Source organism: Pan troglodytes, chromosome 6, assembly GCF_028858775.2.
Source record: "Pan troglodytes isolate AG18354 chromosome 6, NHGRI_mPanTro3-v2.0_pri, whole genome shotgun sequence".
In the NCBI taxonomy this organism is placed as follows: Eukaryota; Metazoa; Chordata; class Mammalia; order Primates; family Hominidae; genus Pan; species Pan troglodytes.
Genome location: NC_072404.2, coordinates 108,857,933 through 108,872,665, shown reverse-complemented (window position 1 = coordinate 108,872,665; position 14,733 = coordinate 108,857,933). Strand labels below are relative to the sequence as shown.

Here is a 14,733-nt window from a genome sequence, read left to right as displayed (position 1 = left end):
GCCCCGCCCCTCCTGTTTTAACATAATTTAGAATTATTCTATGATTCAAGAGCGACGCAATTCGTTTCTTTGGCTGTGTGTTTGTGGAGGGGAGTAAGGTTATCAGATAAAAGAAGAAAAATGGGCCAGGCGCGGTGACTTACGCCTGTAATCCCAGCACTTTGGGAGGCAGAGGCCGGCGGATCAGGTCAAGAGATTTAGATCATCCTGGCCAACATGGTGAAACCCCTTCTCTACTAAAAATACAAAAAAAATGCCGGGCGCGGTGGCTCACGCCTGTAATCCCAGCACTCTGGGAGGCCGAGGCGGGTGGATCACCTGAGGTCGGGAGTTCGAGACCAGCCTGACCAACAATGGAGAAACCCGTCTCTACTAAAAATACAAATAAAATTAGCCGGGCATGGTGGTGCCTGCCTATAACCCCGGCTACTCGGGAGGCTGAGGCAGGAGAAGCGCTTGAACCCGGGAGGCGGAGGTTGCGGTGAGCCGATTGCGCCACCGCACTCCAGCCTGGGTGACAGAGCGAGACTCCGTCTCAAAAAAAAAAAAAAAAAAAAAAAAAAAATTAGCTGGGCATGGTGGCGGCGTGCCTGTAGTGCCAGCTACTCGGGAGGCTGAGGCAGGAGAATCACTTGAACTCGGGAGGCGGAGATTGCAGTGAGCCGAGATCCCACCACTGCACTCCAGACTGGCGACAGAGCGAGACTCTGTCTCAAAAAAAAAAAAAAAGAATATTAGATCTTAATTAAAAGGATAATTGTGTGGCTTATGTAAATTACCCCCAAAATACAGTTTTAATGTGAGTAAGGAGTTAATTTTTTTTCTTTTTTTTTTGAGACAGTCTCGCTCTCGCCCAGGCTGGAGTGCAGTGGCGCAGTCTCGGCTCACTGCAAGCTCCGCCTCCCGGGTTCACGCCATTCTCCTGCGTCAGCCTCCTGAGTAGCTGGGACTACAGGCACCCGCTACCACTCCCGGCTAATTTTGTGTGTGTGTGTGTTTTTAGTAGAGACGGGGTTTCACCATTTTGGCCAGGCTGGTCTCGAACTCCTGACCTCAAGTGATCCGCCTGCCTTGGCCTCCCAAGTTTTGTTTGTTTGTTTTTTATTTCTTCTAAACAAAACAAAACAAACAGGATACACGTGCAGAACGTGCAGGTTTGTTACATGTGCCATGGTGGTTTGCTGCACCTATTGACCCATCCTCTAAGTTCCCTCCCCTTACCCCCGACTCCCCAAAAGGCCCAGGTGTGTGTTGTTCCCCTCTCTGTGTCCATGCGTTCTCAATATTCAATTCCCACTTAGGAATGAGAACATGCTGTGTTTGGTTTTCTGTTCCTGTGTTAGTTTGCTGAGGCTGATGGCAACCAGCTTCATCCATGTCCCTGCAAAGGACAGGATCTCATTCCTTTTTATGGCTGCTTAGTATTCCATGGTGTATTTGTACCACATTTTCTTTATCCAGTCTACCACTGATGGGCATTTGGGTTGGTTCCATGTCTTTGCTATTGTAAATAGTGTTGCAATAAACATATGTGTGTTGGCTGAGTGCAGTGGCTCACGCCTGCAATTCCAGCACTTTGGGAGGTCAAGGCGGGCAGATTACCTGAGATCAGGAGTTCGAGACCAGCCTGGCCAACATGGTGAAACCCCGTCACTACTAAAAATACAAAAATTAGCCGGGCTCGGTGGCAGGAGTATGTAATCCCAGCTACTCAGGAGGCTGAGGCAGGAGAATCGCTTGAACCCAGGAGGCGGAGGTGGCAGGGAGCCGAGATTGTGCCATTGTACTCCAGCCTGGGTGACAGAGTGAGACTCTGTCTCATAAATAAATAAATAAAATAAAATAAAAAATAAAAGAGATGGGGTCTTGCTATGTTGCCCAGGCTGGTCTCAAACTCCTGGGCTCAAACGATCCTCCCATCTCGACCTCCCAAAGTTCTGGGATTACAGGCATGAGCCATCGCACCTGGCTCCTGTTGGCTTTAACAGAAAACAGGAACACTCAGTACTCCAGGTTCAAGACATTTGAACATAGGGAAGGCAGTGAGGTCAGGCCTGGCCACCCCTAGGGAGAGGACAAGGAACTCAGTCCAGCAGGTCGTTCCAGGAATACGAATGTGGGGAGGGAGCCGGATGACACATCAGGCCAGCGCAGTCCCATAGGAGCGGCTCGGGGAAGACAACTGACTTCCTCCTCATTTGTTTTGAATAACGCTTTGTCCTAGTGGCGCTGGAACTTCAAATGCTGGAGATCAGGCTGCACCACCAATGCTTCTCCAAGGATAGCAGCCCCCAGGGTGGGCAGGTAGTTTTTAGATTGGGAAGGCAACTATTTCCCGAGCTCTGAACCGTTTTATTTATTTTTTCATTTAGAGACAGTGTCTCACCTTGTCACCCAGGTTGGAGTGTAGTGGCACAATGATAGCTCACTGCAGCCTCGACCTGCGCTCAAGGGATCATCCCGCCTCAGCCTCCTAAGCAGCAGCTGGTACTACAGGTATGCACTACTACACCTGGCATTTTTGCTTTTGCTTTTATTGTTGTTTTTTGTTTGTTTGTTTATTTTTTTATTTTTTTTTTCAGAGACGGTTTTGATACGTTGCCCAGGCTGGTCTTGAACTCCTGGGCTCAAGCAATCTGCCCGCCTCAGCCTCCCAAAGTGCTCCTGCACTGTTTTAAGGTCCTGTCTGAAGTCCTGTGAACGTACTGTCTGAGGCACAGTCCTGATAAACCCTGCTACAGATGTGAACAGCACGACCTAAGTATTGGTTCTGAATTTTTCCTCACACTTTAGCTAAGGTGCCGGTCCACTGCTGAAGTACCTACGCAAATAAATCTTTAGGGCTAAAGAACAGAAAATACAGTGTCCAAGGTTGAGAGTTACCGGCAAGATATAACTCCTGTTGGCTAAAGAAAGGGATGATCACATGTTTGACCCCGACGTGATTTGAACACGCAACCTTCTGATCTGGAGTCAGACGCGCTACCGTTGCGCCACGAGGTCTTGGAAGCCTAACTTTTTTGTGCTTTAGATGGACCCTAAAGAGTTCTTTTTCCCTTTTGTAATTCAGAGGGAAGTGTAAAAGTAAACGAAACAGGATAGAAGCAGACGCCACCACGGGGTTCGGGAATAATCCTCTTGTCATTCGGGAAAATTCACCTGCCTCGGGCTGTGTAGTCTCCTAAGGAGACACGTTTGGGAAGCCACAGTGGAAAATGTTTCGCGCAGCTTAGCAGAGAAGGCTGGGGCGGGGTTGTCAGGGATCCGGATTCTCTTCTCCCCAGCCCTCTGCTTGGGGAGCACTAAGAATTTGCACGAGGGCCAGATCAACGAAAGAGTACTATGTTCAGGCTGGGGGCGGTGGCTCACGCCTGTAATCCCAGCAGTTTGGGTGGCCGAGGCTAGGCGGATCACCTGAGGCCAGGAGTTCGATACCAGCCTGGCCAACATGGTGAATCCCCGTCTCTACTAAAAATATAAAAATTAGCCGGTCGTGGTGGCGGGCGCCAGTAATCCCAACTACTCGGGAGGCTGAGGCAGAATCGCTTCAACTCGGAAGGCGGAGGTACAGGGAGCCGAGATCGCGCCATTGCACTCCAGCCTGGGCGACAGAGCGAGACTCCGTCTCTTACCAAAAAAAAAAAAAAAATTATCTTTGGAATAATCTGCTCCCTCCAACCCACCCCCACCTTCCCCGAAACAACCCCAGTTCATTAACTAAAACGTTGGCATTTATACACATACAAATCACAGCTCCTGCGCCCTCAGTCCTTCCATCCACCGCAGGGGATCGGGCATCGGCGTAGCTTCCCTCCGGCCTCTTCCCGGGGCCTCCCAGGATTCCAGTGTGCGGATCCTGGGCTCCGGCGGCTCTGCGTCCCCGCGAGTGTCCGGCCTGGGGAAGGGGCGGGGGCGCGGGTGCCACTGGCCACTCCTGCCTTTTGCTGCTCTCCTGCACGTCCCACGGAACAGCGGCCCCCTCAGCTTCCCCTGCCCCAGCCCTCAAGTCCATCAGCTCCCGGAGGCTGCCTCTGCCCGGACACAGTGCAGTCGGGTCTCTTCGGTCCCTCGTAGTCTTCCAGGTCCCATACTCGCACCCTGCAGGAGGATTCCCTGGGTGGACCAGGAAGGTCCCCAGGCCGATTCCTGCCCCACGGAGGACCTGACACCTGGGGTCCGGCAGACCCCATCCCTGATTCTTCCTGCGGGGCCCTCTGCCCCAGCCCTGGCATCTGCCCCAGCCCTGGGGAGTGGGAGTTACATAGGCCCTGGTGCAATGGGCAGGGTTTTTCCTGGGGGTTCAGTTGCTTAGCGACGCAGCCCAAGGCGGGTAATAAACTCCTAAGACTACATTATACCCGCATTATACCGTGGATGGTCAACACACACCGCAAGGAGCAAGTGAAATAAACTTTGAAGACAGAGAGTTCAAGGGCGCAAGGAACCGTTGAGAACACTCCTACTGCAGTACACTACTATATTTGCTGGGGTTGGTTTGTTTGTTTGGAGACAAGTTCTCACTCCATCACCCAGGCTGCAGTGCAGTGGCCCCATCTCTGCTCACTGCAACCTCCGCCTCCCAGGTTCAAGCAATTCTCCCGCCTCAGCCTCTGGAGTAGCTGGAATGACAGGCGCATATCACCACGCTTGGCTACTTTTTGTATTTTTAGCAGAGATGAGGTTTTGCCATGTTGAGGAGGCTGGTCTCGAACTCCTGATCTCAGGTGATCCGCGCACCTTGGCCTCCCAAAGTGCTGGGATTACAGGCGTGAACCACCGCGACCAGCCTGGGTTTTTTTTGTTTTTGTTTTTTGTTTGTTTTTTGTTTTTTTTGAGACAGAGTCTTGCTCTGCCACCCAGGCTGGCATGCAGTGGCTTGACCTCCGCTCGCTGCAACCTCCACTTCCCAGGTTCAAGTGATTATCCTGCCTCAGCCTCCCAAGTAGCTGGAATTGCAGGCACCTGCCACCGCGCTCAGCTAATTTTTTTCGTATTTTCACCATGTTGGCCCGGCTGGTTTTGAACACCTGACCTCAAGTGATCCGCCCACCTCTGCCTCCCAAAGTGCTAGGATTACAGGCGTGAACCACCGCACCCGGCCTGTTTGTTTTGTTTTGTTTTTTTAACCATTTTTAATTCCCACTGGCGATGCTGGCCGTGCTTTCACACACCTATAATTGTATATGCGATTTTCACTGCCTGGGGAGAAGGGAAGCAGACATGGAGGAGCCCCACAATGCCACCTCTGAAACAAGAAATGTAGCAGAATGAACTGAACGAGGGTGGCATTTATTTGGCAAGTTATGACTACAAGACCTGCTCCCGAGGTTGTTTTAAAAATCAGAGGCCCGGCGCGGTGGCTCACGCCTGTAATCCTAGAACTTTGGGAGGCCGAAGCGGGTGGATCACAAGGTCAGGAGATCGAGACCATCCTGGCTAACATGTTGAAACCCCGTCTCTACTAAAAATACAAAAAAATACAAAAAATTAGCCAGGCGTGGTGGTGGGCGCCTGTAGTCCCAGCTACTCGGGAGGCTGAGGCAGGAGAATGGCGTGAACCCCGGAGGTGGAGCTGGCAGGGAGCCGAGATCGCACCACTGCACTCTAGCCTGGGTGACAGAGCGAGATTCTGTCTCTAAATAAATAAATGAATTAATTAATTAAAATAATCAAAATTGAAGTAGCCCGGGCAGTGTGGTTCATGCCGGCAGTTCCAGTATTTTGGGAGGCCGAGGTAGGAGGAACGCTCGAGGCCAAGAGTTTAAGAGCAGTCTAGGCAACATAGGGAGACGCCTTCTCTACAAAATATAATTAGCTGGGCGTGGTGGCATGCACCTGTAGTCCCAGCTACTTCGGAGGCGGAGGAAGAACGCTTGAGGCCAGGAGTTCAAGACCAGCCTGAGCAAAATAGAGAGCCTCTACCCCCACTCCTCACCACACTGTTCCCACCAAAAAAAAAAAAAAAAAAAAAAAAAAAAAAAAAAAAAAAAAAAGCTGGAAGTGGTGATGTGAGCCTGTAGTCCTAGCTACATGGGAGGCTGAGATGGGTGGATCACTTGACTCTGGGAGTTCAAGGCTGCAGTCAGCCGTGATCAAGCCACTGTCTGAAAAGTAAATGCTCGTCTGAAAAGTAAAAAATAAAAATAAAAATAGACTGGGCGCGGTGGCTCACGCCGGTAACCCCAGAACTTTGGGAGGCCGAGGCGGGGGGATCACGTGAGGAAAGGAGTTCAAGACCAGCCTGGCCAACATGGTGAAACCCTGTCTCTACTAAAAATACAAAAATTAGCTTGCTGTGCTGGTGCACGCTTGTAGTCCCAGCGCGGCCTCTTCCCACCTCTTAAGGTAGGGAGCCCAGGCTGAGGCGCCCCTCTCTCTAACTGCAGGACCCTCGGATTTTTGCTGTCCAGGCACCTCGCCCTTCGCTTCATGGCCTTCTAGTAGTTCCAGGGTGTTCGCAGTTGTGACCTGCTTCCCGTGAGCCTCTGCTCTACGCCCCTGGATGGGGCGTGCATTCCCTACCCAGCAGTCCTCGCGCGGTCCGGCACAGCGGACACCAGGACTCCAAAATGGCGTCAGTTGGTGAGTGTCCGGCCCCGGGTAAGGCTGTTTGGACTCCGTGGTGGAAGCAGGAGCCAGGGTCCAGGGTCCAAAGCCACACTGGGAGAGAAGGGAGCTGCGGAGCTGCCTGCCCTTTGCTCAGGCACTTCGCCACGATCTCACTTGAGGCGCGCCAGACCCCGCTCCGCCTGCCCAGGCGCGCCTTCCTGCTGCCCAGGGCCTGCGCCAACCGGGTTAGGCGTGGAGGGTGAAGGCATCTGGGGCACGCGCTTCTGGGCCTGGGAATGCGCCGCCTTGGGCCACTGTTCCTCTTTCCGCTAAGAAATAGCCTCTTCCCTCTCCCGCTGCGACCCAGTTGCTTTGCACTTGAATGTTAGGCGCAGCTTTTGCCCTTTTTCCCCAAAGCTTAAGCTCAGATGAAGCTCCAGGAGGAGCTCAGGACTAGGACTGTACCTGATACCATGTAAGGTTCGATGCATATATGTTGAATAGGCTCAGAGAGGCGAGGTGACCTGTTCAAGGTCACAACTCGTGAGAGGGCTGAGCTGGTATTCAAACCTGAGGATTCGTGGTAAATGAACTTTATTCTCTAGGACGGCCTTATGACTAGCAGGCTTTTCCGAGACACCCATGTGTAAATCGCTACATTCATCCCGCTGTGCACACTGATGATTTTTGTTTGTTTGTTTTTGAATAGTTAGCCCTAGATGCTCCATAGTAGCCTTGTCAGAGAGTCCTTGTTGGGAAAGTCGATTCCATTTTACAGATGAGGGAAATAACTGTTCGGGATGTGGTGTGGCCTCTCTGAGGTCACACAGCCTGATAGTGGCAGAGTTTTGATTAACCCATGTGTGTCTTAGCTCAGTTTCTGTTTTTTTTTAATCATTTTTTTTTTGAGATGGCGTTTTGCTCTTGTCGCCCAGGGTGGAGTGCAATGGTGTGATCTCGGCTCACTGTAACCTTTGCCTCCTGGGTTCAAGCGATTCTCCAGCCTCAGCCTCCGAGTAGCTGGGATTACAGGCGCAGGCCACCATGCCCAGCTAATTTTTGTATTTTTGGTAGAGATGGGCTTTCACCACGTTGGCCAGGCTAGTCTTGAACTCCTGACCTCAGGTGATCCATGTACCTCGGCCTCCCAAAGTGCTGGGATTACAGGTGTGAGCCACTGCGTTTCTGTATTCTTTTTTTTTGACATGGAGTCTCACGCTGTCGCCCAGGCTAGAGTGCAGTAGCTGATCTCGTCTCTGCAACCTCTGCCTCCCAGGTTCAAATGATTCTGCTGCCTCAGCCTCCCAAGTATCTGGGATTACAGGCACGCACCAATACCTACGCCCGGCTAATTTTTTTTTTGTATTTTTAGTAGAGATGGGTTTCGCCACGTTGACCAGGCTGGTCTCAAACTCTTGACCTCAAGTGAGTCACCTGCTTCGACCTCCCAAAGTGTTGAGATTACCAGCGTGAGCCACTGCGCCTGACCTCTGGTTTGTTTTTTTGAGATGGAGTCTCACTCTGTCGCCCAGGCTGGAGTGCAGTGGCGCGATCTCAGCTCACTGCAAGCTCTGCCTCCCAGGTTCACGCCATTCTCCTGCCTCAGCCTCCCGAGTAACTGGGACTACAGGCGCCCGCCACCCCGCCCAGCTAATTTTTTGTATTTTTAGTAGAGACAGGGTTTCACTGTGTTAGCCAGGATGGTCTCGATCTCCTGACCTTGTGATCTGCCCACCTCAGCCTCCCAAAGTGCTGGGATTACAGGTGTGAGCCACTGCGCCCGGCCTCCGGCCTCTGTATTCTTAATCTCAGCCTAGAGAAATGAAGAGGGGTTCAGAATAGATGAGAGGGAAGCTGTTTTCCCCTCAGTAAAATGGGCATAATAACATTCGTCGTACACGGTAGTTGTGTTAAGGAGACAACCTGTGAAAAGTGAACACTGGGGCATTTTGTTTAAGCATAGGGCTGTGGTCAAGAGCTCTGAACTAAGGATCAATCGATTTAGTATGTGAAAGACACTTGGAACGCTGCGTGGCCCACAGTGAGTACTCAGTCGGTGTGAGCTGGTCATCCCAGCCTTTACTTTGTGACCTTTAGGCAGGGTCATGTCACATGCCTGGCCTATTCAGCATCACCCCTGGTGAAGAAATTGGAGTCCATGTCTCTTAGGTATTGATGATCTTTTAGGTAGTGTCTGTCACCAGAGGACAAAGACAGTATTTCATGAGCACATAAAGTGAGGGAAATATGAATTAGCAGCAGTAGATAAGATCAGGGGTTGGCAAACTATGGCCAGTGAGTTGGATTTCGTGTGGCCTGTTTTTGTCTGGCCATGAGCTCAGAATGTTTTTTTTGTTTTTATATTTTATTTTTATTTATTTATTTATTTTTTGAGATGGAGTCTTGCTTTTGTCACCCAGGCTGCAGTGCAATAGCACGATCTCAGCTCAGTGCAACCTCCACCTCCCAGGTTCAAGTGATTCTCCTGCCTCAGCCTCCCAAGTAGCTGGAATTGCAGGTGCCCGCCACCACACCCGGCTAATTTTTGTATTTTTAGTAGAGATGGGGTTTCGCCATTTTGGTCAGGCTGGTCTCAGACTCCTGAGCTCGTGATCCTCCTGCCTTGGCCTCCCAGAGTGCTGGGATTACAGACGTGAGCCACTGTACAGGGCCTAGAATGGTTTTTTGTTTTTATTTTATTTATTATAGAGATGGGGTCTCAAACTCCTGGCCTCAAGCAGTCCTCCCATCTCGGCCAAAGTGTTGGGATTACTGGCGTGAGCCACTGCATTGGGCCATTTTCTGTTTTTAAAAAGATTGTTTAAAAATAAAATAGACTATGCTATGAAGACCTTATGTGGCCTGCAAATCCAAAAATCTTTATTCTCTGGACAACCCCCAGGTTGGATTTAGCACTCAGGAGAGACTTGCTATTTCCATGTGGCTTCATAGTAATGAACAGTATGTTTCCTCTCGAGGATCTGTTGTTCTGCAACCATTACTGAGAATCTGTCGTGTACCAAGAAGTGGTGGGGATATTCGCACCTTCAGGTAGCTCATAACCAGGCAGAAAGGTGGTAATAGTTCTCATTTACATAGTACCTAGGGCCAAGAACCAAGGATTTCACAAAGGAGGAAACTGAGAAGGAGTAGTACCTTGCCCAAGGGCACACACCTACAAAATGGCACTAAACGCAGAATGGCACTAGACCCAAGGGTCTGCTCTGTCTCTGAACTCTACTGGGTCTCTTTATGTGACCCAGTGATTGCAGATGGAAGCTTCAGTGCTGCAGAGGAGCGGGTGTGTGTAGAGTTGGGGTGGGAGTTCCAATAGGGCAACCAAGGACTGAGGCCTTCCTCTGCCTTCCAGTGAAAGAGAAATTCGTGGAATAAGTATAGATGCATCTTGGATGAACTGGATAGTCCCTTGCAGTGGCGCGATCTTGGCTCACTGCAACCTCTACCTCCCAGGTTTAAGCAATTCTCCTGTCTCAGCCTCCCGAGTAGTGGGGACTACAGGCACACGCCACCATGCCCAGCTAATTTTTGTATTTTTAGTAGAGATGAGGTTTCACTATGTTGGCCAGGCTGGTCTTGAACTCCTGACCTCGTGATCTGCCTGCCTTGGCCTCCCACAGTGCTGGGATTACAGGCGTGAGCCACCGTGCCCTGCCAAATGTGTTAGGTTTTTGTTTGTTTTTGACACGGATTCTTGCTCTGTCACCCAGGCTGGAGTGTAGTGGCACAATCTCAGCTCACTGCAAGCTCCGCCTCCCAGGTTCACGCCATTCTCCTGCCTCAGCCTCCCTAGTAGCTAGGACTACAGGCGCCCGCCACCACACCTGGCTAATTTTTTTTTTTTTTTTAGTAGCGATGGGGTTTCACCATGTTAGCCAGGATGGTCTCGATTTCCTGACCTCAGGATCTTCCCACCTCAGCTTCCCAAAGTGCTGGGATTACAGGCGTGAGCCACCGCGCCCGGCCCCTGATGTGTTGGTTTTAAGGAAACACCCTTGTCTTCATAATACAGAGATAGAACTAGGAAGAAAAACAAGTTGTAAATTGTTGCCTTTTTTCTCCTGTGATGTGCCAGGCTCCATGCCAGCCCCTGAACATGGTAATGAGATGCAGAATATGTCTGCATAGTTTATGTGAATGTGAAAAAATGGCTTCACTGGATCAGGAAGTGAGTTTTCTGGCCTGGTGCGGTGGCTCATGCCTGTAATCCCAGCACTTTGGGGGGCCGAGGTGGGCAGATCGCCTGAGGTCAGGAGTTCGAGACCAGCCTGGCCAACATGGTGAAACCCCGTCTCTACTAAAAATACAAAAATTAGCTGGGTGTCGTGGCGCATGCCTGTAGTCCCAGCTACTCAGGAGGCTGAGGCAGGAGAATCGCTAGAACCAGGAGGTGGAGGTTGCAGTGAGCCGAGATCATGCCACTGCACTCCAGCCTGGGCAGGTGCAGTGGCGTGATCTCATGGTGCAGTTTCACCATGTTGGCCAGGCTGGTCTCAAACTCCTGACCTCAAGTGATCTGCCTGCCTCGGCCTCCCAAAGTGCTGGGATTATAGTGTGAACTACTGTGCCCCGGCCTCCCTCAGCAGACTCTTGAGGCTGGTCCTGACAGAGCCTTAGTCTTTCCTTTGATCTCAAAATGGAGAAGAAACCTTGGGATTATTTAATCTGGCTCCTCTTGTGGTTATCTCTGAGAAGGCACCGTGGTCCTAGACTCTGCCCTCAATAGGACATCTGCTAAAAGCTTTTTAAAACTGATCATTAGCTGGGTGTGGTGGCACACACCTGTAGTCCCAGCTGTTCAGGAGGTTGAGGCAGGAGGATCACTTGAGTCCAGGAGGCTCAGTGAGGCTGCAGTGAGCTGTGACCACACCTGTGAATAATCAGTGCACTCCAGCCTGGGTAATGGAGTGAGACCCTGTCTCTCAGAAATAAATAAATAAATCTTTGCAGGGAGAACAGGGGAGACGATTCCTTTCTTAAATGCATCTCCTTGACGCCCACGGGCCCACCCACTCCCTGGCCCTCCATAGTCTCCTCCTGGGCCCAAATGTGAGGACAGTGCAGCCTCAGCCAGGAGCCCTTCTGATTGCTTGTTCTCAGACTCCCATTGGAATACGATCTGGGGCCGTTCAGTCATTTGGAGTGGTTTTTCCTCACTTGACTTCTTGGAATGTGTTATCTCTTATTTTTATCTCTGGAAATTGTTGGTGTCCGTGGTCCCAGGATGCTGGAGGTGGAAATTCCTTGGGTTTCTTTCATTATACTTGCTCGGGCTGGCCCATCTGGTGAGTCTGCCAGCTGTGTGAACCCAGGTGCTGTTTGAAGCCCTTCCCCAGTAAACAAGTGCGTCAAGTCTGAGTGAGACACTTGGCACCGTCACACCACTCTCCTTCCACATCCCCTCTTGTACGTTCTCCAGCCACACATCCCCAGGGTTGGACAGGGCACCCTCATATTGGCTTCAGGGACATAGGAGGGCCAGTCCTGACCCCACGTTGTGTGTGTGACTTTGGTCACGTGGCCCAACCTCTCTGAGTCTATCCCCCCTCCCCTCCTTTAAGGTAAAGACATGAAGTGCTTGTTGTGAAGATTAAATAAGCTAATAATGTCAAGTAAATGTTAGCTTTGCAGTAATCTTTCCTGTCCGCCACGTTACTGCTTTTTTCGAGACCCTTTTCTGGAGTTACTCCCAGCAAGCTGTTACTCAGACGTCCTGTTGGTTAATAAAGCTGTCCCTGCAGCAGTTCTGCTATTGTATAGACTCAGTCTTAAAATAGTGGGCTTGATGTGACATATTTCTTCATAATATTGTGTATGTGCAGCCTCTGTGTAATTGCATTATGCACCTTTATTGCATAGTTGAAGCAGTGGCAGGAAAGGATGCCATGTGTGTTACTGGGAGATTATTCAGTGGGTATTTTTTCTCACTCTTCCGTTTCAGTACCAGTGAAGGACAAGAAACTTCTGGAGGTCAAACTGGGGGAGCTGCCAAGCTGGATCTTGATGCGGGACTTCAGCCCTAGTGGCATTTTTGGAGCGTTTCAAAGAGGTCAGAGCCTTGTGGATGTCTGTAAATGAAAGCAAATCTCTGGGTCTTCAGATCTCTTTTTTGCCATGAATTAAATTTGGGCAATGAAGGCCTTGTTGTCCGAAAGCAGTAAGTTATGTAGAGGACGACAGGGAGGGATGCTAGGCCTTGGACTTCTATGGTTGATTGGCCCTTTCAAAGGCTGGCTCTGAGATATTACAGCCAAGAACATGTTTCCTGTTGCTTGGAATCAGTATGTCTGCCTCTGTCTTAGAGAAATCCTAAGACTTCTTTAAGAGGAAAATGAATTGGAACTGTAGTGGGCATTAGTCTATAATATGATGCTCTCCTCCCTGCCAGAACTTCAGGACAAATATTTGAAATGGCCTATCTTGGCCTGGTGTGGTGGCTTATGCCTGTAATCCCAGCACTTCGGGAGGCCGAGGCGGGAGGATTGCTTGAGCCGAGTTTTAGACCAGCCTAGGCAATATGGAGAGACTCCATCTCTATAAAAAAAAAACACACAAGAAAAATTAGCTGGGTGTGGTGGTGCATGCCTGTAGTCCCAGCTACTCAGGAGGCTATAAGCTCAAGGCCAAAGGGGAGAGGTGGAATCCAGGTAGGCCTAGTTCAGGAGCTGGTATGTGCTTATAGTTCAGGCTATGGGGATGAGAGACCTTACTGGCATTTGTGCTTGTCATCTTTATCAGCCAGTGAATGCAGGGCGAGGGGCTTAAACAGCCAGAGCAGGACTAGGTCCCTGAATGTCAGCCAGACTCAACTGTGTGCTCAACTTCACTCAAATGTGAAGCCCAGCAGGGCAGTGAGCGCCTCTTGCATTTGCAGGTTACTACCGGTACTACAACAAGTACATCAATGTGAAGAAGGGGAGCATCTCGGGGATTACCATGGTGCTGGCATGCTACGTGCTCTTTAGCTACTCCTTTTCCTACAAGCATCTCAGTGAGTGCCTCTGCGGCGTCTTGCCTTTAGTTCCCATGAGAGGGTGGTGGTGACTGATTTCATTAGATACAGCAGCCCACCTTCTTCTGAGGCTGAGGGACCTTTAGTTAAAGTTCCTTATGTTTCCACCTAAAAGAATTGGAGGGACCTATCAGAGTACAGTATGTGGGATATTGTTTGAAATGAGAAAATTGTGACAAAAAGAACACAGGAAAATCAAGATGAAGCCAGGGTAAAGAGAGTACTTAGAAGCATTCTTTAAAATACAGCACACTCTGTGAAAATTTGGCTCGATTTTCCTAGTAGCCAATGCAGAAAGAGAAATGAGTTGAGTGGGATAATCTGGTACCCCAGAAAAGCATGGCTGTTCCGGCTCTGAGGCTTGAGAGGAGCTTGTCTGGTGGGAGATTGGCGGGAGGTGTCGGTGGCAGCCTCTGACTAGGCTGTTTCTGACAGTGTAGTGTACACCCCCTACCCCCACCTCACTCCCATTCTGTGGCACCAGGGCGGTCCTGCCTCTGAAGGACGGGTTCTCTGAGGCTGTTTGTCTGAGCATTGTGTTCCCTCTGTTCCTTCTGGAAAGAAAGTGGTTGGCCAGGTGGCAGGTTGGCTCCTGAGGTGTCTTTGTGCCCCCCGGGTCTGCTGAGTGGCAGGTTGGCTCCTGAGGTGTCTTTGTGCCCCCCCGGGTCTGCTGATTCTGCAGAGACACCGGCAGGCGGGTCGTGGGTCATCTCTGAAGGGAATTCTCAGGAAGGCTTTGTGTGATCTCAGCCTGCTTCCTGCCATGCTGTGCCTTCACTGTAACCTTTTAAGATACTTACCATCTTGCCTTCCTGACTTCAGAGCACGAGCGGCTCCGCAAATACCACTGAAGAGGACATGCTCTGCACCCCCCCACCCCACGACCTTGGCCCGAGCCCCTCCGTGAGGAACACAATCTCAATCGTTGCTGAATCCTTTCATATCCTAATGGGAATTAACCTCCAAATAAAACATGACTGGTACGTGTGCTGCTTGCCTGCCTGTCTGCCGTAGCCATTATCCCATGTTCCAGGGGCTCCTGTGGCACAAGGTGGGGGGAGGTCGTCTTTCCAGGCCGTTGACTGGTGAAGGCCTTTGTGGACTTCCCAGACCACCACTCTGGTCATGTCCCAGCTCCCTGGAGGGCAGGGTGT

General features: G+C 50.7%; 1 protein-coding gene, 1 long non-coding RNA gene and 1 other non-coding gene across 4 annotated transcripts; 2 read left to right on the top strand and 1 right to left on the bottom strand.

The window, feature by feature from the left end:
* Positions 1–913: 913 nt before the first annotated feature.
* On the top strand, positions 914–2,761 carry LOC134810470 (uncharacterized). Its single transcript, XR_010158626.1, has 3 exons — positions 914–1,154; positions 2,373–2,496; positions 2,583–2,761. It is a non-coding gene; the product is annotated as an uncharacterized LOC134810470 (long non-coding RNA).
* Positions 2,762–2,931: 170 nt separating this feature from the next.
* On the bottom strand, positions 2,932–3,003 carry TRNAW-CCA (transfer RNA tryptophan (anticodon CCA)). Its single transcript has one exon. It is a non-coding gene; the product is annotated as a tRNA-Trp (tRNA).
* A 3,383-nt stretch (positions 3,004–6,386) lies between these two features.
* On the top strand, positions 6,387–14,562 carry ATP5MF (ATP synthase membrane subunit f). 2 transcript variants are annotated; one of them, XM_001139119.6, is made up of 4 exons: positions 6,387–6,582; positions 12,509–12,616; positions 13,442–13,558; positions 14,402–14,562. In XM_001139119.6, the coding sequence occupies exons 1-4, from the start codon at positions 6,570–6,572 to the stop codon at positions 14,428–14,430; spliced, it is 267 nt and encodes an 88-aa protein (XP_001139119.3). In that variant the 5' UTR covers positions 6,387–6,569; the 3' UTR covers positions 14,431–14,562. The 2 variants fall into 2 exon arrangements, with proteins under 2 accessions (XP_001139119.3, XP_001138702.3); XM_001138702.6 differs by lacking the exon at positions 13,442–13,558 and having other exon boundaries at positions 6,411–6,582.
* The last annotated feature ends 171 nt before the right edge of the window (positions 14,563–14,733 follow it).

Excerpts from the sequence above, each read along its gene's own strand:
- ATP5MF (XM_001139119.6), top strand. Across the intron at positions 12,617-13,441 it reads TTTTGGAGCGTTTCAAAGAG|GTTACTACCGGTACTACAAC; the intron begins GTCAGAGCCTTG and ends TTGCATTTGCAG. Across the intron at positions 13,559-14,401 it reads CTTTTCCTACAAGCATCTCA|AGCACGAGCGGCTCCGCAAA; the intron begins GTGAGTGCCTCT and ends TCCTGACTTCAG.